The 24,972-nt window shown below is 33.6% G+C and overlaps 1 protein-coding gene and 1 pseudogene across 1 annotated transcript; one reads left to right on the top strand and one right to left on the bottom strand.

Annotated features, from left to right (window-relative positions):
• Positions 1 to 7,170: 7,170 nt before the first annotated feature.
• Positions 7,171 to 9,893, top strand: LOC132296529 (jacalin-related lectin 3-like). Its single transcript, XM_059794719.1, has 3 exons — positions 7,171 to 7,374; positions 9,110 to 9,538; positions 9,660 to 9,893. Exons 1-3 carry the CDS (start codon positions 7,171 to 7,173, stop codon positions 9,891 to 9,893), a joined length of 867 nt encoding a protein of 288 aa, XP_059650702.1.
• A 6,326-nt stretch (positions 9,894 to 16,219) lies between these two features.
• LOC132297745 (small nucleolar RNA R71) lies at positions 16,220 to 16,318 on the bottom strand (annotated as a pseudogene).
• Between the last annotated feature and the right edge of the window lie 8,654 nt (positions 16,319 to 24,972).

Genomic DNA, 24,972 nt, shown 5'->3' with positions numbered 1-24,972 from the left:
AGTGGTTCTTATAAATTTAAACTTGACCCAAAAGGCTTTTCTTGAACCGCACATTCACTACATTATTTTGGCGTATATAAGCGGCCCCGTCAGTTCTACCTTAACAACATACTTACCTGGTTAGTTAATGGAGTACTTACTTCACCAGGCGGTTGCCAAAACCTTGTGTTATGCATTACACATTGTGGTGGCGTGATATAACTTTCTTCATTGAGAAATTCAGCTGGAATTTCACAGCCCTACAAAATAAATGTTGTAAAACATTTTACTAGAGATTTCCTTATAACCATAATGAACATGTTAAACAATGTGCTGAAAATTGTTATGCAACAATACTCATATTCACTAATATAGTCTGGTAGGGGATTGTTCGACTATGACTCTTGCCACCTGCCTCTCCGGATTGAGCGGCTTCATTGCAATTCTACAACAAAATTATAAGAATTATTACATATGCATAATTTAATAGACAGAACTGGTATTACTTATGAAAGTACTTGGAAAACAATAAGGGGATAAAAGTACCTCAACCTGAACTGTTCGTTTTGTTGATTTGGTCTTATTGCGACTCTTTAGCTCCATGGTCGGTTTTAACCTCTTAAATTTTCCTTTCCGTGTATCTTTACGCTTGAGGCCATTGGGGGTTTTGTCACTATTTTTGTTGCTCCCCAAATATTGGTTTTTGCCTTTACGATCATTATAAATTGCATTATTCTCAGCAAACCTACGCCTACAATTTGATTGGGCATTTTTTTTTTTCCATTCCATGGCTTTGAGTAGCAAATCATTATATCCGTCTTTATCCTCCGATGCAATGGAAGAAATTTCTGTCAGAACACGACAAAGTACCATGTGCTATCTCCTAACCTCAATTTTCGAATCTACATTGGCAATCACTTCACCAGAAAGATTTTCCTCCGAGCTACCATCTTTAGTAGTTCTAGTCCACATTCTTAATATATATCGACGAGGCAATGAATTGGCGAACATGGAGACCTTTAGGATTTTCAAACTATGCCAGCATATAATACCTTCCCTTTCAAATTTACAATAAGAACATAACAATTCATCTTCTGTTGTCCTCATTACGTCGCTTTGCATCCCATCCATTGCCATCGATAGGACTGCAACTAATGATCCTCTGACTGGCAACAGCTGCTAAGAAATCCTCCTAGCAAAGCTCAAATATAACCTTAGTGTACAGGTTTGCCGCTTTTACTAATATGTTACAGTTTGTTTTCAATTGAGGTAGATTGTGGAGTAACCCATACTCGGCTACATACTCCTTGTAACGCTTTTCGAACAACAACCTTTCAAAGTGTGTGAAGAAATCTAGAAGAATTAGTTGCCTGGATAAGTATGCCTTCAAGCAACCATTGAAACTTTCACTCAGTTGTGTGCTGCGGATACCCATAGACCAGGCATATTTGATAAATGCTATGCCCATCTATGTTTCAAACCTAACAGATTTGTAAGCCACGTATTACTAACAAGACTATATTCCGTTATCACTAAATTCCATTCCCTGGTAAATTCTTCCTCTTCCTCAATTTGAAACATTAATTTTGATAACACCTTCTTCAAGCCTTGGGCATGTCTAAACATGAATGCTAGAAGCTTCTGTGCATTTTGCATTAGGTGTCAAACACACATATAATGTTTTGTCCCTGGCATCACCTCAAAAATTATTTATTGTAATATAACTATATAATAACATGTACCACTGCCAACTACACAATGAAAAACAAAATGCAAAGAGTGGAGATCTGAATTGAAATCACCTGCATCAATGCCTTTCCCATTGCAGCGTCTTGATCAATAAAGATCGTCTTTGGCGCTTTACTGGACATTGCTTTCAAAAACGTTTCAAACAACCAAACAAATGAATCTGCAGTCTCGTCATACATAAACATTGCTCCAAACACAACGGTCTCCCGGTGATGATTCAACCCCAAGAAACTTGCAAATGGACAATTGTCATATACAACTTTGTAGGTTGTGTCAAAACTTACAACATCTCCAAAATTACAATAATCACCTATCATTTTTTAATCTGCCCAGAATATGTTTATGAGCAGTTGATCAGTATTCAATTGGCATGCATAGAAGAAGGATGGATCTTCACAAGACTAAGTCTCAAAATAATTCATAAGCCATCTTGCCTCTCCATCTTCACAAGCTCATTTTGTCTTCAGGTCCTTAAATGATTTTGTAAATCCAAATTTATGTACCTAACTGATTCTTTTCCACCAGCTTGCCTTCCCATCAACTCATATGAATTGCGAGGGGTTAATCCTGAATCGGAAGCCAATTCCAAATCAATGGCCTAAATGCAGGTAATTCTATACCGGGACGGCAGCATGTGAATGCATTTATTAATCATCAATGGATGGTTGTGGCTTTCAACAAATTTTGTAACTTCCAACTTATGGGTATACTTGCAATATTGTATAAGCATTCAAGTACGGTAACCAGTTCGTGTTTTAGCCCTGGGAGTCTTTGTATTACAGTCCTGAATGTCGTCAACCCTAAAACCCTCCTTGGAGCATGTTAACAATCTCAATGACAATTTACCAGTCTTCTTGTTTTTATTAAAACACTCTTTGTGGATGCTAAAACCAACTAAACTGCCATATGAATTATAGAAATCATATGCCTCTTCCTCGGTTTCAAACTTCATATCAATTCTTAGTTTCCATTCTATGACATCGGCCCCTACAATAGGAGCATTTCCTATATCTGTGGTGTCTTCGATATTATTTAATACATCTTCCATTCGAATAATTTATCTAAGAGACTTACAACATATAAAAACAAATAAACAAGCAATGTCTTGCAAGTATGGACTATATATATATATATACACTATTTTATTAATTGGTATAGTATTGTGACCTATTAACATTATTCATCATACATAATGTATCAGGGATCCAACTTCCTCAACTGCAAATATTTAATTTTGCTACAAATAACAAAATTAATGATTCATTTAATTTTTTCCAAGTCAAACATGCACTTCCAACCTTTTGGGCATTCTATTTTCAAAAAAATTACAACTATGTTTTCTTATTGATTTAACTTTTTTCAAATCAAACATGGACTTCCAAACTTTTTTGGCCTTATTTTGTGAAACATTACAACCATGTTAAGTTATTAACAATGAACAATCATAATTCTCAATTACCATTACAAATTGTATAAAACATTGCCTTACAATATTACAATAGAAAATTTATTCTAAGATCTTAAATTGGAAGTTCAAAAGTTCTAACCATGTTAAGTTATTTAGAAATACCGATCATTATTCTCAATTACCATTACAAAATTATATAAAACATGGCCTTACAGGAATAGAATGGAATTTTTTTTTATAAGATCTTAAATTGGAAGTTTAAAACTACAACTATGTTACATTATTTATAATTACCAATTATAATTCTCAATTACAATTAACAATGGTTTACAACATTACCTTACAGAAATCCACTAGAAAATTTATTCTAACATCTTATATTGGAAGTTTAAAACATAATATCCTTATAATACAAAATATTGTAGTATTATCACTAATAAAACATGGCCTTACAGGAATAGAATGAAAACGAACAGGAATACAATGGAAAATATATTCTAAGATCTTAAATTGCAAGTTTAAAACATCCATTTCTTATAATACAGAATATCCCAACTATTTTGTAGCATTTATCATAAATAAAACATTGTTTTACAGGAATAGAATGAAAACTTACATCAATACATTTTCAATTTATTCTAACATCTTAAATTGGAAGTGTAAAACATCAATTTCTTCTAATACATAATATCCCAACTATTACGAATAAAACAATGCATTACAGGGATACAGTGGAAAATTTATTCTAACATCTTAAATTGAAAGTTTAAAACCTAACATAACTTATAATACATAATATCCCAACATATTTTGTACTATTTATCACGAATAAAATTTTTAGAATTTTCCATTCATTCTTCCACAATTTAATAACAGTTCAAGAATAACTAAACAAAACTAATTAAACACAATGTCATACTATTCACAAATTCACTTACAAAACCAGCTTCCTCTTCTCCGGTGTACACTGTAGCTTCCTATGTAGCTTCGTCTTCTCCGGCGTTCATTCAAAGCTTTGGAAAGAACTTGTAAATTTGGAAAGAAGAAAAGTAAGGAAACAAGACCTATGACTTTGTTTGGAAGAGGATTTTATTTCTATATTTTGAGAGAGAAGAAGAAAGAAGATTAAGAAGAGACGCTAAATCTGATTTGGAAATTTCAATTTGGCGCTTAAATCAGAAATTGAATAGGTATAATTTCGTATATATGTATATATATTTGTGTATATATATAATTCGTATGTGTGTCTATATATATATACACCCTTTTTAACCTAATACACTGTTTGGCCTTTTTTACCGTCGTTACAGTGCATGCACAGTGATCACCGGCTGGGAACATCTCTCCTGTTCCAATGGAGAGGATTTTTGTCCGATTTGTAATCTCTATAGAGTCAATGCATGGTTGGTGTGATTGATTAAGAAAGCAACAACTTTCAACTTAAATAAAGTCATCAACAACATTTGGACTGAATCCATGCCCTTGGACTGATGAACAAAGCATAAATCATTTGCAAATTGTCAGAATTGAGAACCAATATGATTGTTTAAGGGTCAATATTGGCCCGCTTAAAGAATGGATGGAAATCGAGACAAAACACCAATGTCATAATATAATTTATGTATCCAAAGCCAACCTGTATAACTTTTTAATATGCACTAAAATGGCAGGTGCACTATATATATATATATATATATATATATATATATCTCTACCAGAGATGGAGAGAATCTGGATCCGCAATATTAGGATTAACATCTGACATCTTTAATTGAGATGTATCCAAAGCCAACCCGTCTAACTTTTTAATATGCACTAAAATGGCAGGTGCACTATATATATATATCTCCACCGGAGGTGGAGGGAATCTGGATGTCAGATGTTAATCCTAAACCATACATCGAATAAACTGCAAAAAAATAAACTCCAAACTATATTTAAATTTTTAAGTAACTCTCTTAACTATATTTTATGCATAATACTCAAATCACATTTTATTGTAAAATGTCTCAATACCTAAATTATATTTTATTAAATGAGCATAATACACTTTCTTATTGAATTATACTTAATCTATTTCTCTTATTGAAATAAATTATTAAAAAAAAAAAAATTCATACAAATTTGATGAATATATTACAAAAAAAAAAAAGAAGGGTTTTGTTAGTTAATTTATTAATTTTTCATCTATACATTGTATGAAAACTAAGATATTTTTCTACGGTAAAAAAGTTTAAACTGGGTATAATAAAGTTTTACTATAACTTTAATAATAGGTTAAATATTTTAGGAAATAGTTAGTTACAAATCTATTTATTTTTTATTTTTACGATAAATTGAAACTAATAATAAAATAAAGGTAAATAGTATTTGTGAAAAAATAAATAAAGGTAAATAGTATAATTAAATTGATATAAGAGAAATGATAATATAAATAATTTAATAAGAAATTATTTAATAAAAAAGGATAATATAGTCTTTTGCGATAAGTTTGTCTTTAATTGCAACAAATTAATAATTTAGAATGATTATTTGCAAAAAATAATAATAATTCAAGAATTTATTTTTTCACCTTACCCATATATTTATTATACTGTATTCATTTTGAATTTTCATGTTTTTTTTCATTTCAATACATTAAAAGATACATGCACTAATCACTCAGAAGTGACACTTTTATTTTTCTATCTTTCCCTTTTCTCATCGCGTGGTGGATCTCAAAACCGAAGGTCATGTCTTTGGGATGTCCAGTTCACATGTGAACTAATTAAAAAACAAAAAAGATGGAAAATTTTTGAGGGCTCCAATTAAAATTTTAAAATTTTATGGTTCGTTTGGCTATATATACCCCATGCCACCACCCTTTTATTTCAACACGTACAACTCTTCCCAGTGGCTGTGACAGTCTTTCCCATCTCTTCTTTGTTTTTTTGGGTATGTAAGTATTTTACATCTTCAACCTTTTTCTTTTCTATTTTTGTTTTATTTTTCTTTATTGATCATCAAAAAGTTACATATCAGCAGTAATTTTATAGCCAGAGTTGAGAAAGTAGTTGTTCTTCATATTCAGGTATCTCTATAGAAAAAGAGTTCACATGTATTGCTTGTTTAAGAAATGATATAAAAAGAATAATAAGGTAAATACCCTCATCTTAGCTGAGGATCAGAATTATAGTTTTGAAATATATATATGTGTGTGTGTGTGTACGCCCCTTTTTTTTTTTTTTTTTTCTGATGTTACAAAGAGGCCTCTAATCTAATGGTATATATTATCTTTCTTTGGTGAAGTTTAGAGTGACATATTGCTAATAATGAGTGTGTATTTATTTTAATTTTCAAAATAAATAAATAAACTTTTTAAGTTTTCTGTTAAAAATATTATACTATATACCAAAAATGCTTTTAAATATAGCAAAATAACACCCCGAATATAAAAGAGTGGATTAATCAAAGTCCAAATGCCAAATGTGAGATAGAGCGCCCACACCCCTCTCTCACATTTGGTAATCGGACTCTTTGTTTCCAAATTTTTATATCATAAAAAATGAAAAGCCCTCCATTTCAATTTAAGTGCCCTTTATAAGGAGTAGTAATTTTTAAGAGACATGTGCAACATGCATTGTGTTCCTAAAAAGTTACTAATTTGTTCTTTTAAATTTTGAATATTCAAAATTAAAATTTTAAACTCAAGATTATATATGTAAAGATATGAAATATATTATTGAAAAAAAGAAGTGAACTTATTATTTTGAGAGACAAAAAAAATAAAAATAAAATAAAATGTATAACACTTAGTTTTGAATAGAGGAAGCAATTTCTTTTGCAGCTCTACCCATGCACATTCTTAAATACTTCACTCTCGATTCCATAAATGATTGGGTCATTAATTGAGGATCCATATTTCTCATCAAAGAATTACCCTCCCTACTTTTTCTTGAATTGCGTACTTGCATACATATAACACACACACACATATATATATATATATATCACTTTTTGATCTAATTACACTTATCTAGAGCTTTTAGGGAATCATGGCGAATGGACAGATAGTTTCTTTCGGGCCACATGGTGGTAACGGAGGACATTCATGGAATGATGGAACCTACAACACAGTAAGAGAAATAAACATACATGTTGGAGTGGATGAGATTAAATCCATCCAAATTATCTATGATGTGGATGGAAAGGCAGTGTCGGGAAAAAAGCATGGTACCACTACAGCAACTCTAAAGACGGTAATATTTTATATATTATATATGTATGCAATTTGATTTTCACATACTCGATCATGCACACATTTATGGACCCAATTGGTATTCTATAGTCTAATTGTTGAACCCAAAGCATGAAGGCTCTTCTAAGTAGGATCCATGTTCGCCTGATACTATATATGTTTTGCATTTCGTATTTTGTGAAAAGCTAACATTCCAATACACACACACACCCACACACACACACACACACACACACACACACATATATATATATATATATATATGAGAAATTTTACAATGTCTCCCTAAAATTTTCAATTCTTAAAAGTGTATCTTAATTTTTCTTTCTTTTCTCTTTTACTATTCAAAATCCTTTGATTCTTAGAAGAAAGAGTATTCTTCTTCTTCTTCTTCTTCTTCAATCAAACCCTAATTTTTGTCTAACAAAGTTCTCTCATTTTATTTTTTTCTTTTTCATCTTTTGTTTGTTTCTTGTCATAAGTTTCTTCTTTTTGCACTCGTGTGATATATGTATTGTAAGCTTTTTCCCTTCTTATTTAAATTTATTACTGTAATTTTATGTACTTAATGTGTGCATTTTATATATTTGAATTTTTCTTCATTGTACTTTTTCTTTCTGTAAATACTGCTATTTGAATCTTGACTACATCACTTCTATTTTTTGGATTTCTGTCTTAGTGCACTTTTAGATTTCATGTTAATTGAAAAAATAGGGCTGCCGAATGTGACATAGATAATGGACTATTTCGAAATACAAACACTCGTTGAGGACAACTATAATTGTAGTGAATAAAAATATTACAAATCTATAGTTTAATTCTTATATTTGTCAAGTATATATTTATCTTTTTTTCACTAAATTTTTTTTTTTTTTTTCCGAATGGGGTTCATTTTATTCATACAAAAATAACCAATAAAGGACATGTGGAAAATGTGTTCCCTATAAAACAAGGGACACCCAGGAAAAAGAGGACAAAACAAGCCAAAATAAAAAATCAACACTAGGATGGGGATAAACCTGATTAAAGACAGTCTACCAAAACATTAATATGGAAAGACCTGATGCATCAAGTCCCTCTATGCATGCTTTCATGGCTAAATGCTGCCTTGTACTACTCCTTGATTAACACATTATTAATTTTGCAATGATTCTTATAATTATTATTATTATTTTTGCCTTTTGATTTGAACAACCTAGATTTGTTTTTTAATCAATATACTGCACCCCTGAAATGAAATCATGACTCTGTTATTACATATATACAATATTTACATGTCTTAGAAATGAAATCATGACTCGTCACTGCATATATATGGTATTAACATGTCTTAAAACTTCACCCACAATCCACATTATGAAACATACAACTATATAGACATATCTTAATAAACAAATTTGTAAATTTTTTGTCCAAATTTTGTTTCTGTCAAGTCCTGTACGTTGCAACCCGGTTTTGATTTGATTATTGGGTTTCGCATCTGGAATAAATTTTTTTAACCCATTTTGTCTGGTGGGTCAAAGTTTCGGATTCTAATCTTTATTGTAATCAAATTTTGTGAGACGAAATAGAGTGTGAGAGAAAAAAGATTGGGGACTTGAAAACTTCTAATCTCTATAGTGAAATATTTTTGTCGATATTCAACATTACCTTTTTTTTTTTTTTTTTTTTTTTTGTGTGGTTTGTCCGCTTTTGTAACAATACTTATGTTTATCATTGTTAATTGAATCTTACAGGTGACATTAAACTATCCTACGGAGTACCTCATTTCGATATCGGGATACCATAGTGCTAAATTTTCTGTTGTTAATTGTCTTACACTAGAAAGCAATATACAGAAATATGGACCATATGGTATCGAAAAAGGCACTCGTTTTGAGTCCCGGTTAGATGCTGGCAAGATTGTTGGATTCTTTGGAAGGGAGGGTACTGTTGTGGATTCAATTGGAGTACACATTACGCCATTCCAAACTACAGTACCTAGTGTTGGTCCATTTGGAACTACTGGTGGACAGCAGTGGGATGATGGAACTTACAAGAAGGTAAGGGAATTGATTATATACTCTGGATGGGTAATTGATTCCATCCAATTTGTCTATGATGATAAGAACGGAAATCCAGTAACAGGAGCAAAGCATGGTGCTGACGGCGGACAACAAAACACGGTAATTTATACATACATACATATATATATATATATATATATATATGCAATTTAATTTTCATTTATGCAAATATGAATGTCATGCATGCTTACCTTTTTTTTAACAAATATAACTTTCATAGGTCAAATTAGACACCGATGAATTTTTACTTTCATTTTGGGGGTACTATGGACAAGTGGATAAAATGGTTATTATACGGTCGCTTGGATTTCTAAGTAACAAAAGAATATATGGACCGTTTGGCGTGGAGGATGGAGAAAAATTTGAATTTCAATCCACTGGTGGCAATATCATCGGATTCCATGGAAGGTCTCACAAGTATCTTACTGCAATTGGAGCATATCTCGACAAGTGAGGATACACAATTCAGACGATGATCATGAGCCACGTTTTACTAGTCTTTTAATTTTTAATAATTTAACTGCATTTGCATTCAATACAGTTATAATAATTGATGTTTTGTGTTGTCCTTAAAACTTGGTGAAAGTGGTTAAGGCAACACAAACTTGTGTCTGTGTGTTTAATTTTAAGTAATTTTCATGTTTCTTTGAGTGCTCAGCCTAAATGTTCGTGTCGGTTATGTATTTTGTTAAGCTATATTAATCTAGTGAAAATATGTTGTATGTTATTTCTAGTATTTGTTACAATAAATTGGTGGTTGTACTTGCAAAATAAGAATCTTGATGGTTGTGAAAAAATTTATTCTCAATTTGGTTTAAATATATGATTTGATAAATATAATCATATGACATTGGAAATAGTTAGTATAAAAAGATCTGCTATATTTAAGATTCCAAACTCTGATTCTCGCGTTAATATATCCTGAGAAAACTGCCTACAAGGTTACTATAACAAATTCAAAAGCATGAGTAGAGGCAGACAGAAATGCCTTACCAACGTTGACAAGACAAAAATTAAAATTAAAAAATAAAAATTAAAAAATCATGAAAAGAATGAAACTACTAATACATTATTTGAAATCTCTTGTATCCGCGGCGGATACCCCAGATCACCCGCTGTAAAGAGCAGAGCAAAACCTACAAAACAAAAGAACTACAAAATAGTGCAGATCCGGTTGAGGTCCACGAAGAAGGTATTTCTGGCTCTCTTCAAGTAGGAGATGAAGTGGCTCCTAAGAAGGTACAGGCCTCAAATGGGGGAAGACGAACTATTCCTGATTACTGGATACTACGATACTAAGAGGAGGGTTACGTTACATGAGTAAAGTAAGGAGGACATCTGCTTGAAATTGAGCTGTAGTGGCTTTCGATGCGGTCTGGCTAATCAAGCTCTGCTTGATGCTCACCTAGGAAATTCTGTTACTTCAGAATCATAGGCCTCCATCTAGTCTACCATAAGAATCAAAGTGCTGCTAAATGCTTACTGAAAAGCTATGAAGCACCAACACGTGAATATGCAGCACTGTACTAGTGTCTGACACATGCAAAACGTATCCCCATTATTTTATATATTTTTTTGGATCAGACATGGCCTGACACCTCAGCGACACGCCGGAGGACACGTCAATCAAGCTTCAAAAAAAAAAATTTGAGAGAGAAAGAAGAAGATGATATATATGTATGTGGTGTGTATATATATAAGTCCATTCTCTATGACAATCTTGGCTCAGATCATTTGCACATCGTTGGAGGACTTGAGAACGTGAAGGGCATAGATGGATCAGATGGAGCAGATCATGAGACATAGAGAAAAAGAAAGAGAAATATGTGATTGAAAAAGAAGGTGAAGAGATAGCATAACCCTATCTTCGATGTGATCAACACAACTCTCTCTCTCTCTCTCTCCGATGCGGTCAAAATTGAAAAAGATTCTATAGAATGACCTAAAAGGTCTCAGCTATGGGCCGTCTCTCTGGCCATATAGCCATTCTTTTTGGATCATTTCTTTTGGGCCTATTGAAAACTGTAATTGGACTGACTAAAGTTTGTGTACTTTGCATCTATTTTCATCCTAAAATCCCACACGTAATATCTACATTATTATATATAATTGATTAATCTTTCAAAAATAAAAAATAAATAAAGAAATATGAGATATGTGGTGAGACTAATTTAAATAGGTTATATTTATGAATATAAATGAGAAATTGAGAAAAGAATAATTTTTTATATAATAATAAATTATATTATTATTTTATTATCGTATTCTTGTCGTGTTCTTGTTCTGTTCTGTTTTGTTTTTTTTTTTTTTTTTTTTTAACCAGTGTCCCGTATCTTTGTCCATGCTTTATAACTGAATAGCCTTTTCAAAGATTTATATCAAGCCGAGCTACACTAAAAAAAAAAAAAAAAATGAATTGTAGCCAAGGTGGAAAATGCTTTTCACCATGACTTTGGCCCGTGATAGTAAATGGGTGATTTTCTATCACGATGCTTGACTATGGTAGAAATTGTATATTATTTTTAATATATATATTATATATATAGCCCCTAATTAAGAAGTCCTTTTATTTTTTATTTTGGTACAACTAGTACAATATAGCCAAGCAAGAACCAAACTGAAGCAGAGCCTAATAGAATCAAAAATTGCAACCAAAAGATTATCAAAGAACAGAATCAAAACCCAAACCAACTTAAAACTTGCCATTGACATCATAACCAACCAAAACATGATTTTACAAAAATATCATATAAAAATGTGGATCCAAAGAACATATTCATAATAAGAAAGGTTACAAGAAGTCAAAAGCTATACCAAATAGAAGCAACAAAAAAGGCATGATCCACCACATCCACCTTATTTATTTTTTTATGATATGGGAACCTCGCAATTATCTGTCCTTTAGATTTGTAACTACTAGGTAAATTCTCGACTACTCACTCTGGCTCCACAATACAAGCAACATTTTAAATCGAGGATAATAAAGGAGGTGGGAAGGCTCGAATTGGCCAATGCAAGCCAATGCCCTCACCTTACCAACTCATCCAAGATTCCGGGAGCTCCACCTTATATATTTTAGGGTGAAATACATTAAACCTCCTTTTTCTATCTGTATTTTTCACTAAACCCCTCTTTTTTATTTTTTTGTCAATAAACCCCCCTCAACTATTCACGGGGGGTGATTTAACTAATGGAAGTTAGTTGAAATGGAGCTGTTTGGACATTTTGTTTTTTATATATTTTTTAGACAAAAAATATCCTTGTACTAATTTTAATATACCCTCATATATATATATATACTCTATTATCACTCTTAGCCGCATATCTTCCACCATTGCAACAACACGTACCCTTCCATTATTATAATATTATATATAATTTGTATCATAATATAATAGTATATATAATATGTACCATTAAATATTATTTATATTATATTTTCATTTTTATCCCACCTTCAGACCAATATAAATCTAGGTTTTTTTCTTCAAATTTATTTGCTATATATATATATATATATATATATTTGAGAATTATATTGTGCATTCGTTTATTTGGTTTTTATTTATTTTCATTTTATATAAATATATTTAAGGGACACTACAGGAAATAATGCCTAATTTTTTTCCTTTTTTTATATTAATATTTATGTCTACATGTTTTTTTTTTCTTCTTCTTCTTCTTTTTTATTTTTTATTTTTCAATATCATTTTTTCTGTAAAAAAATAAAAAATACTTTCCATGTGATTAATGTGAACTTGTCAGTTTAGTAAAATATTAAAATAAAAATAAAAAAAACAATAGAAGTGTTAATTTCTGTAAATAATGTCGTTTAGGTTATTTAATAAATAAAAAAATAAGAAGCAAGGTAGATTTTTAAATAGGTTTTAATGGGTATTTAAATCAATTTATATTTGAGTTCTCATTTAACTAACTTCACCCCTCTTGAATAGTTAAGCGGGGTTTTTTGGCAAAAAAATAGAAAAATAGGATTTAATGAAAAAAAAGAGATAGAAAAGAAGGATTTAATATAGTTCACTCTATATTTTACTTAACCAAAAAACAAAGGCTCCTTATGTGTGTGTGTGTGTGTGTGTACTTCTGGCCCTCTAAAGTCTTTCTCTAGCTTCCAACTTCTTCACAAGGCATGCAAGATAATAGCAGCGACAAAAAGTAACAGCAATCGTAGCCCCGACAACCTCCCTAGCTATGTCCTATAAAAATTAAATAGTTTAATTAAGAGGAGGTAAAGTAAGTTCAAAAGCTGCCAAATCAGGTCAGAAGCCTAAGCCATCAAATGCACAAATAGGTCAAAAGAAAATGTCATTTTGGAGTACGTTTTATCAACAATTTGCATCACTACATCAAAGACAAATTTACGTGGACTGATTTCTAAGTAATTGCAGATTTATGCCTGTCACGCCCGATTTTTAAAATCCAACCCGATAGAAGAAAGATAATATAGGTTAAAATTTAATAGAAACGCCCTTAAACTTTATCTACCCTTTTCCTTAAATCATATAACATAATAATTATTTTGCCCACTTTTTCTTCTTTTATTTACATCGGTCCCTAAAGTTTATATCTCAACATTTTCATCTCAACTTAGTCGCACTAATACTAAATACGAGTGATCTGTTAGATGATCTAGTGAATGAAATTTAACTATAGTCTGCCACCAATTTTGTTTTTCTTCTAAGATCCCACAATCTAAATCAAACTCATTCACAACTAGCTAACATATTGCTTATAAATCTCATTTAATATATAGACAAATATGTATATGTAAATATCTTATGCCTCTGGTGCTTTACTATTCAAGGACTTGAGCATCTGTAGAATTGACATATAAGAGACCTGGGCCACTACCAAATAAATAAAGGTTAAATAAACAGTGTCCATTCTTCTACTAAATTCACACAAGTATTTAAATATTCCAAGCTTTCAAACATCAGCCAACTAATTAGCTTAACTCCAGTCTCGTTGGATATATTAGAATTAAACGCTCCACAATTCGAATAAAAAAATTAGATAAAATCTAGGCCATTAAATCTTCATATCGAAGAAAAGAAAACAACCAATATGTTCCAATTCAAAATAATCAAAGTAAATATAGTTCTTCCAAGCAAGCAACAAAGATGTGACCATCCCAAGTACGCTAGTTATTCCCAGTACCGTCCCAGTACCACCCACAATAGAAATCTCTAGCAACCCCCAAAGGATCAAACCCGTCAATCTCACAATATAATATTGGAAACATATTTTGTAAATTCGCTAATTTTATTGTCAAAATAAGTTCGATCGAGTTGTAAAATTTTGGTTCATAATTTCAAGATTGAAGATCGAAAGCGAATTTAAAGAAGTTCGAGTGTTCGTGCTTTAATACTGAAGACGCAATAATCTACTCTCTATATTCAGAAAGTAAATTTGTTACACTTCAATCAAATCCCTTTACATTTCTTTCCTTTCTCTATTTATAGAAGTCTATTCTTACCCTAATAATTTCTTGGGCCTTTCCAAACCCTGAAATAACATGGGCTTAGTCCTTCCTCAACGGGCTTAACCTCTGTTTGGGCTGACCCCTAGGTTAAGACAGGCCTTGCGTGAGAAAGAATGGTCTGGAGGTTGTTGGGCCTCTTCCTAAATTGGTGGGCTGGACTAGACTTGGCTCAGTGGGATTTTATACCCTCTTGAATACACTCCTGGATAGTGAGAACAATGTTTTAGAAATGTATGTGAGTGTGTGAGAACACTTAGGAAGTTTTGGAAATTTGAAACATAAGTTTTTAGGAAGTGTTTACATTCTGCCTTACTTGAACTGGTTCAAGAATTTAGGAATATGTTCAGCTTTTGAGGCTTTTGGCTGAATTCAAAGCATTTAATACTAATAATAATAATAATAATAGCAAACACCACCAACAATAGAAATCTCTAGCAACCCCCAAAGGGTCAAACCCCTTAAATCTCACAATATAATATGTGAGACATATTTTGTAAATTGGCTAATTTCATTGTCAAAATAAGTCTGATCGAGTTGTAAAATTTTGGTTCAGAATTTCAAGATTGAAGATTGGAGTGGATTTGAAAAAGTTCAAGTGTTCATACTTTAATGTGAGTGTGTGAGAACACTTAGGAAGTTTTGGAAGTTTGAAACACAAGTTTTTAGGAAGTGTTTACATGCTACCTTACTTGAACTGGTTCAAGAATTTAGGAACTGTTTTAGCTTTTAAGGCTTTTGGCTTAATTCAAGTCTGGCCAAATTGAACCGGTTTAACCACTGAACTGGTTCAAGTGGCACCGAAAGTTTAGATTGCTTTCTTCAAAAACTTGCTGACCAACTTGAACCGGTTCAACCACCCTGAACCGGTTCAAAGTCTTCTGATTTGTTTTGGTAACTTACCTTCCTGGTCTATTTTGATTCCTATTTGGTCTAGATTTCCTTCCAAAAACCTATGCACTAACACGCATTCAACTTACTCCATTTAGAGCACATCATTATGAAATCAAACCACAAACCATTCAAATGCTTTCCAATTATTTTGGGCTACCTAATGAAGAACCATATAAGCATTTAGATTAATTTATTGAAGTTTGTTCTACCGTAAAATATACGAACATGCCGGAAGAAGTTTTGAGGTTAAAACTCTTCCCATTTACCCTAAAAGATAAGGCAAAATAGTGGTTTAACAATTTGAGACCTCTTTCTATAATTTCTTGGGCGGAAATGCAACAAGAGTTCTTGAGAAAGTATTATCCCATGTCTAAAACCAATGCTATGAGAACTTCAATTTGTGAATTTTCACAAGGGGATGGGGAAATGTTTTATGAGGCATGGGAACGGTTGAATGATTTGCTTAGGAAATGTCCTCACCACGACATTCCTAAGTGGCAATTTGTGCAGTATTTCTTTGAAAGTTTGTCGGATAACCATAAAGGCATGGTTGATGCCTCTATGGGAGGTTCTTATTTAGATAAGCATGAAGATGATGTGTGGCGTTTATATGAGAGCATGAGTGAAAACTCAATGCACCGATCTTTGTCTTCTAAAAATGGTAGAAATGTAGGTGAAAGGAAGAATTCAAGCTTATATCAAGTGGACAATTCTAATGACATAGTTGCTGAGGTGAAATCCTTAACTCAAAGGTTTGATCAATTTTTGATCAACCAAAATTTGGCTCATCAAATGTCTTCCTCCCTTAATAATCATCATCATTCCAAGGAATCTTGCATGACTTATTCTAGTATATTGCATTCTACTTCCAATTGTCCCAATGGACATGTGCATAGTGAACACCATGAACAAGTGAATGCCGTTTTTGTGAATCAAGGGAATAATCCCTATGGCAACCATTACAATCCCAGGTGGAGGAACCATCCAAATGTCTCTTGGAAAAGCCAAGGGGAAGCCTCCAACCCTCCCTAAAGTGGTTTCCAAAGCAAGTATATTCCACCTCCTATGCAAAGTTAAGGTTCTCAAGGTTATCGTTCATTCTACCAAGCACCAAATGGAAATCAATTTTCAAATTCTCATTTTCCAAATCAACTATCATATTCTCAAGGTCATTCAAGAAGTCCCGCATTTGAAGAGAAAGTTTTATCAGCTTTGGGTACTTTAGAGGCCAACACTTAATTGCTTCATTCTCACTCACAATCAATTTCCAAGCTAGAAACCCAAGTAAGGCAAATAGCTAGCACTTTGAATGCAAGAGAGAAAGGAAAAATGCCTTAGAATCCCCCACCAAAGCAACAATTTATTGTGGAGACCATTTCCTATTCGGAAAGTCATACACTTGAACATGTGAATGCGGTGACCACTTTGAGAAGTGAAAACGTGATTGATAACCAAGTTGGTGAGTCAAATGAAGAGAGTGAACCGGTGCAACCTAGTGTTGACACCCATCCCATTTCACATTCTATTCCTCATTTATTAAGTGTAAAAGACCCCATTGTTGAAAATGTTTCAAGGAATGTTTTTGAAAAATCTTTTGAGCCAAAGGCTCCATTTCCAGATGCTTTGAAAGCATCCACATCTTTTGAAAAGCAACAAAGCAAAGCTAATGAAATCATTGATGTGTTTAGAGAAGTTAAAATCAATCTTCCTCTCTTAGATGCAATTCGACAAATTCCGACTTATGCCAAATTTTTGAAAGATCTTTGCACTCTTAAGAGAAAGAACAAAAACTAAGCACCAAGAAAAGTTGTTCTTACCGAGTAAGTGAGCTCTATCTTGCAACACAACACCCTTCCCATATTCAAAGACCCTAGTTCACCCACTACTTCATGCACTATTGGTGACCATCTTATCAATCGGGCTCTTTTGGATTTAGGGGCAAGTGTGAATCTTCTCTCCTATTCGGTTTATGTTCAATTGGGCTTAGGTGATTTGAAACTGACGTCGGTAGTTTTGCAACTCGCTGACTGATCCATTAAGAAGCCTCGGGGTATTATAAAGGATGTTTTGATTAAAATTGACAAGTTCTTCTTCCCAGTTGATTTCGTTGTCATTGACATGAAACTAGTCCCAAATCCTAAGAGCCAAATACCCGTTATCCTTGGCTGTCCCTTCTTGGCTAGTGCTAATGCTAACATTAATTATAGGACGGGGATAATGAAGATCTCTTTCGGCCACTTAAAAGTGAAGTTGAACATTTTTAATCCAACCCCCAATTCTATGGACAAACATGAAGACAATTATGTTATGGAAAAATGTTTTGAAAATGAAGTTGAAAAAAATGAATCCTTGCTTTGTGTTGAAATTTCAAATGGTGTGCATTTGAAAGATTTTTTAAAAGATGTCTTGAATTCCAATGTTGAACGGGGCATGGAAGCCCAAACGTTTTGATAATAAAATACCATTGAAAGCACTTGAACCAAATCCAACAATTTCCTTAGGGAATGGTTTGTTAGGTGGGGTTCGAAGTTCCATTCACCCCATTGAGAAGGGGATGTCTACCAAGATCTTTAATCCGGGCTAAAAGAACTCAACATCTTGCTAGAGATATTAAAGACTAGTGCTTCGTAGGGTTTTCCAACCCTATACCTCCCTCATTTTTTGTTTTGTTCTTTCTTGCGTCGTCTAGATATGATTTAAATTGATAATTTCAGTTTCCGGGGTGTTTCATGCATTTCCTGCATTTTCAGTGTTACTTCGATTGATCGAAGCCCATTTCGATCGATCGAAGTGTTACTTCGATCGATCGAAGCCTTGAAATTATGACTCTTTATCTTTCATTTCAATCGATCGAAGAAAGTGTTGGATTAATTGAGGTCTTCAATCGATCGAAAATGCATCTTTTCAAATTCTGTGAATTGCTTTGGCCGTTGGGTTTCCAAACCTTAAAATCATTTATTTTCTTATTATTTTTTTATTTTCTTTTTCTCTCTCCTCCTTTCTTTTTTTTCTTTTTCTTTTTCTTTTTCTTTTCTTCTTTCTTTCTCTCTCTACCTCTTTACCTCCCTCTAATTCTAGACACACACTTTCTCTCTCTCTCCCCGAAACCCTCTCTTCTCCCTTTCTTATTTCTCCCCTTATCTCAATCTCTCAAGCTTCTATCTCTCCAATCTCTGGCGAAACCATCCAAACCCACATTCCCTTCTTCCCTCGACTCCGGTGAAGGAAACCCAACGAACACACAAGGTCGTCGTCACCCATCATAGCTTCTGGCGAAGCTTTTGGCCAAAGGAGCCAAGCTTGTCGTCTCTTTTGTTTGAATCTCTCCCGGAATCTCTTACTCTCATCTTCTCCGGCTGATTTAGGCCAAGGAGAGTTCGATCCGTTCTTTGTCGAGCTCTGTAACTTCCGGCGAACCTCTGGCGAGGTTCTGGTCACCACTTTTGGCCACGATTAGGCCAAAATCTTGATTTTATAACTAAATCTCTCCGTTTCCATCCTCTCTTCCATCTTTTGGATTGGGTATGTGTATATTCATTTATTTTTATTTTTATTTTATTTTTCTTTTATTTTGGGCATTTTTCATCTTTAGTTTTATTATTTTTGCTTTATATATTTTTGTTGTATATATATTTAGTAATGAACGCTGAAAAGTGCGTATTTAAACCCCTTAAGCTTAGGTATTCTAGTACCTTTATCTATCTTACTTTACCGTTTTAGATTGATTTCATATTGTTTCCATTTTCAGGCACTTATCCCGAAAATAAGCTAATTCAGCCAAATAAGAGCTTAATTGAAGCAATTCTGGGATTAAACAAAGTAGAGAAAGAAGGAAGCAAATGAAGCCAAAAGTGACAAACAGCAAAGTTCGATCGATCCAAGTTCAAGGTTCGATCGATCGAACAATGATCGATCTCAGCACTTCAAGATAGATCCAAGCCTTGACCCAAAAGCATAAAGTTCCAAAAGTTCAATCGATCTAACACCATCCTTCGATCGATCGAACACTTGTGTCCTTATTCAAATGATTGATCATATCCACAGCTGTACCACCCACTAACCACTTTTGTCCTTTTCCCATAAATATCTCCCAAAAATATCTCAGATTTGTCTTTTTCCAAAAAGCTCAGCCAGTTGGATCGATCCAGCCTAAGTTCGATAGATCTCAACCAGTTCGATCGATCCAAGTCAAAGGATCGATCGATCGAACTTCCTCCAGTGCGAAAAAGTTAAAATTCCATCTCATTGAAAGTTGTCCTTTATCCAATCATTAGGGAATATTGTGTGCACGACCCCAGCTCATTTTGGGTGTCATTTTGACCTACCTATATAAGGATAAGGATTGCTTTTTACAAAGGGAGTAAACATTATTCTCATATCATCTCTTGGAGAGGAAGATTAGAGGAGGATGAGGCTAGAGACACCATTGGAGTTCTTCATCAATAAGGAGCAGATTTCAACCATGGAATTAGCCCTTGAGAGTTGGAGCAACATCACCATGAGTGGCTAGACATCCTCTTGGGGCTAGAGCTAGCCCCAAGCATGCTTTTTATATCTTAATCTTGTGTATTATTGAAGGATTGGTGTTGTAATTGATGTTTTGACACTTTTATACATATAGATCTTGTTTATTTAATGATTTATGTGGTTTAATGCTTCTAATCAATCATTTCATTCTATCCATATGTCTATGTATGCTAGAATAGATGTTCATGTGTTTGCCTCTATTTCTTGTGTAATTGATGCATGTCTATGTGTATTAATGTTATAGATTTGGAGATTGTCAAAATATTGAGCTTAAAATAATGCTCTTGTGATTTTCTAGATGGTCCATACTCATTTCTTGATGGATTATACCTCTCCCTTAGCTTAGTTACTTTAATTTCATGTCATTAGTTTAATTGTAGTGTAGTGATAGCATAATTGTTAGATGAGAGGACAATCCATGCTAGTTGTTTGATGTTCCATACTTTTGAATGCAAATAACATATGTTTCTGACTTTGTGGTGTATTTGACTTGAGAGCTTAATGAAAGGATTAATGACTTGCTACATATGTTGTGCTTTTCACATGTTGATTAGACAATGTATGCTTAATTGGTCACCCTTGTTAATTGAATCAACCAAGCACACACACATCATTATTGTAACACACATTACCCTCATTAGTCACTAGTTAGAAGTGTAGAAAAGCATTGTTTGGTGGTGACCTCTAAACCCCAAGATTTCTCTTTCTCTTACTTACTCTTTGTTACATTCAATTACTTAGTTTATTTTAGCTGCCCTCTAGTTTAATTAACCAATCACCCCTTTGTTTGATCACTCGACCTACTAACCCTAATTGTGATTCCATAATCTAGTACGACTCCAATCCCTTGGGACGATCCCTACTCACCCTTGCTACTTTAGTAGTAGTGTTGGTAGTGGTTTTTATAAATTTAAATTTAACATAAAAGGTTTTTCTTGAACCACACATTCACTACATCAATTTGGCGTGTAGGAACGGCTTTTACCCAAATCGTTATTTAGTGTTCAAAATAAATATATATATATATATGGAAAATGGAATATAAAAATTGAAAAATCAAAAACAAAATGAAAAATCAATAAAAGTAAAAAAAAAAATAAATGAATGGAATTTGGACTGAAAATGAACAATAGACTATGACCTTGTTGAGTGGATGATTGGGATAACATTGAAGCTTGGGCAGAAATGAAAAATGTTGAATGGAGTATTTGTGTTGTAGTTAGAAGGAAAATGGGCAAAATTAATTGTGGATTAATGTTTGTGGGCGATGTCTCTTTTGTCGTGTTGAATAGATTTTGAGACTTTGATTTGATTGAATCAAATATATATGCATATGTGCCTTTGTTGAAAATTTTTGGAATGTCCATTTTTAAGGGGAACCCATACCCATACCGGATTTTTAAAAAATTTAGCTTGTACTTTGGTTTAAAATCCTAAATGACATGTGGTCTATTTGTATAAACTTGAATTGAAATTGGAAATTGAAAAGAGTTTTTAAAGTTAGATGTTAGAGTTGATTTGACTTGAAAAAGAAAAATTCAAATTTGGAAAGTTGTTTTGAAGTTTAAATTTGTGAATGGAATTTGGGAATGTCATAAAATGGATTGCTTGAAATGGAAACTTGAATTTCTAAAAGGATTTGTTTTTCTTGATATTTGAATTGAAAATGGATACTTCTTGAGCTTGAAAAATTCTTGAATATTTTGAACTTGAAATGGCATTGAAAATTTGAAATGTTGTGAGCATGATTCCCGACTTATTTCATTTGTTTGTTTTGAAATGCATGGATGTGTTTGATCTTAAGTTGTTCTAAATGCATTCAAGCATGACTTGACTTGAAACTTGTGATTTTGAATTTGGAAATGAAAAGTCTTCTTTAAATTGCATAAATGTGTTTCAAATGGACCGTCTTGAAAGTTTTGATCATCAATTGCCTATAGCTCATGGCTAAAGTGCATTGTGTTGACCCTAAAGGTCATTCAAAGACCGTCTAATGATTTTGATGATTACAAAAAATTAATAAGTGTTCTCGGACTAACGTTTACATTGAGCATGCAAAGAAAAGGAACCAAATGTGTAAAGCAATTACAACCAAGCAAAGACGAAAATACCATTTCAAGAGAAGACAAGATTCACCTCAAGCTCAAAGCATTGTTGATCAAATTGAAGAAAAAGGGGTAGATAGTTTGGTGAGTGATTAGGATCTTTGTTAAAGTAATTTATGAATTAGTTGGAAGCACATATCTATAGGCTCATGCATTCTCTTCAAAAACATTTTCCAAAGTCTTGTATTTAAAAGAAAAATCAAATTTTCCCTAAATCTTGTAACCAGTTAGAGAGACACCATGTAACCAGTTAGATGAACAAAGCAGTAAGCTCGACCTGACATAATGCATCTAGTAACCGGTTAGAAGGCTGGATCTAAACGTTTAGATCAACACACACAGAATGATGTTTCCTTTCATGATCCTTCATAACCAGTTAGGAGATTCCATGTAATCGTTTACCTTCACTCAAACAGAACAACATTTTTCTTGGCCACTGATGTAACCAGTTAGATTCACTAAAACAGAATGACACTTTTGTTGGGTAACCATGTAACCGGTTAGGAGGTCCCTTGCACTCGATAAGTTAATCTTAAACTAAATAGCCTCCTAGCTGATGTAACCGGTTAGATAAAAACTTGTAACCGGTTAGATGAGATCCAATCTCATTCAGCTTTTTAAAGAAGCTAAGACATATCTGAAATCTGTGTATTTATTGCTCTAACGGTTACTTACACATTTAATATGACGACACTGATTTTTAGGCCAGCGTGTCCTGTGATGAACCGAAGGTTGACCCGATAACTGATCTGAATGCGGAAGCGAAAATAGAAAACAAGACTCTAAGAAGTCAAAGTGACCTTCCATGAGGTCGTGGAACTCAATAAGAACTAATGCGGGAACGAATGATCAGAAAAAGACCGAACAGGCCCCCAAGGGCAAAATGGTCATTTCTGAAAACTATAGATTCGGGTGCCACCGAGCACATCGCTGGAAGGACAATGAAAAACTAATCAAGATGGACTCAAGAATCGCATGATTCAGAGTCCAGACGAAGAAGAAACGGCATGATGAAGAAAAACGAGCACTTAAGGCAAAAAGGGTAAACTGGTAATTATCCAGGAAGAACCAGGTGCAACTAAGCACACCGTTGGAAAGATAGCGAAAAATTAGTCAAGTTCGAAAAAAAATTCACTCGAATCAGAGTCTGGACGAAGGAGAAAAGCCCAAAAGAAGAATTGACGTCACGGCGGCCCGACGAGGGGCCATGACAGCCCCACGCGCACGCCCATGCATGCCGCGCGCACGCTGAGTGCACCATGGCTGGCAGCAGCAGCCCGAAAGCTGCTATGGGGTTATTTTCCAGAAAAATCTAGATCAGAGGCTAAATTTGGAGGCCTAAATGAATTTTTTTGCAAAAACACAAAGAAGAAACCCTCCTCAAAATCGAGATTTCTATGTGACAAGCGAGGAAAATCGAAAAAAACTCACTGTAAAATGCCCAAATTGCCCTCCCAAGAAAACTGGTCCAGAGGGTCCAAAAAGCTGCTAAATTAAAAAACTGAGAGCTGAACTTCGGATGCGATTTCCGATGCCAAGATGACATTTTCTGGAAAAACACGGAAAAGAAACCCCCCCAAAAATCATGTTTTCTATTCAACCATGTTGAAAGAAGAAAACAAAACCACCGTCAAAGGTCCATAATGCCCCTAGATCAGAATATGCAAAAAAAATGCGACATGAATTCACAAGAGGCTCAAAACACAAACGATAAGGTTTTGCCCAGAAACGACCATGCACGCAAACGTAACTTACCTATTTGGACGTGCTACAATGGTCCACGACTTAAATATACCACCGATACAAAATCCGACTCCCTAACGGGCAGAAAGGCAAAAATGGAACTTGGAATGAAAACTCGGAATCCAAAAATACAAAACGGGGTCAAATGACCGTTTGGCCCTTGGCCACACTTCATACAAGATAAATAAGACCCTATGAAAGAATGAGAACGGAATTCCCACACTCGATGCAACTATGGTGAAGCAATGACTTGCGATTTTTCAAGATTTTCACAAAATTTCATGAAGTTAAAAAGTACATAGAACACAATATGATGGTCATTGGCCTCCGGCCTCATCTCATAAATATCAAATACATTGAAAGGAGTGTACTTAAGTACACATTACATACATGGAATCAAATATACATATTTTGACATATAAGTCTACAAAATGACATTTCATGCTAACATTTGCGTGAAATGAAAACTTGAAAGCTACACGACATCCAAGGAATGCTAGGCTTCACGAACCAAGTCTTCGTACCTGAAATATGCCCCAGTATCATAAGGGTGAGTAACATAAAGCTACTCGTAGGAGATGAGCACGCACCGACCTAGCATTTTACAAATTTATCACCTTAAGGTGAAACATGTTAAAGGGGTTCATGCCACCTAACGTCTATATCGAAATGAGACTCAAGGAGCATCCTAAGCTATCTTAGAGTATTTCTAGCATAAATCACATCATCCATGCATTTCAACAACATAGAAACACGTTATACAAAGC

Source organism: Cornus florida, unplaced genomic scaffold, assembly GCF_030987335.1.
Source record: "Cornus florida cultivar Cherokee Brave unplaced genomic scaffold, ASM3098733v1 CherokeeBrave_3.0.0_Hap2_Chr02, whole genome shotgun sequence".
NCBI classification, from domain to species: domain Eukaryota; kingdom Viridiplantae; phylum Streptophyta; class Magnoliopsida; order Cornales; family Cornaceae; genus Cornus; species Cornus florida.
This window is presented reverse-complemented; position numbering and strand designations above follow the sequence as displayed.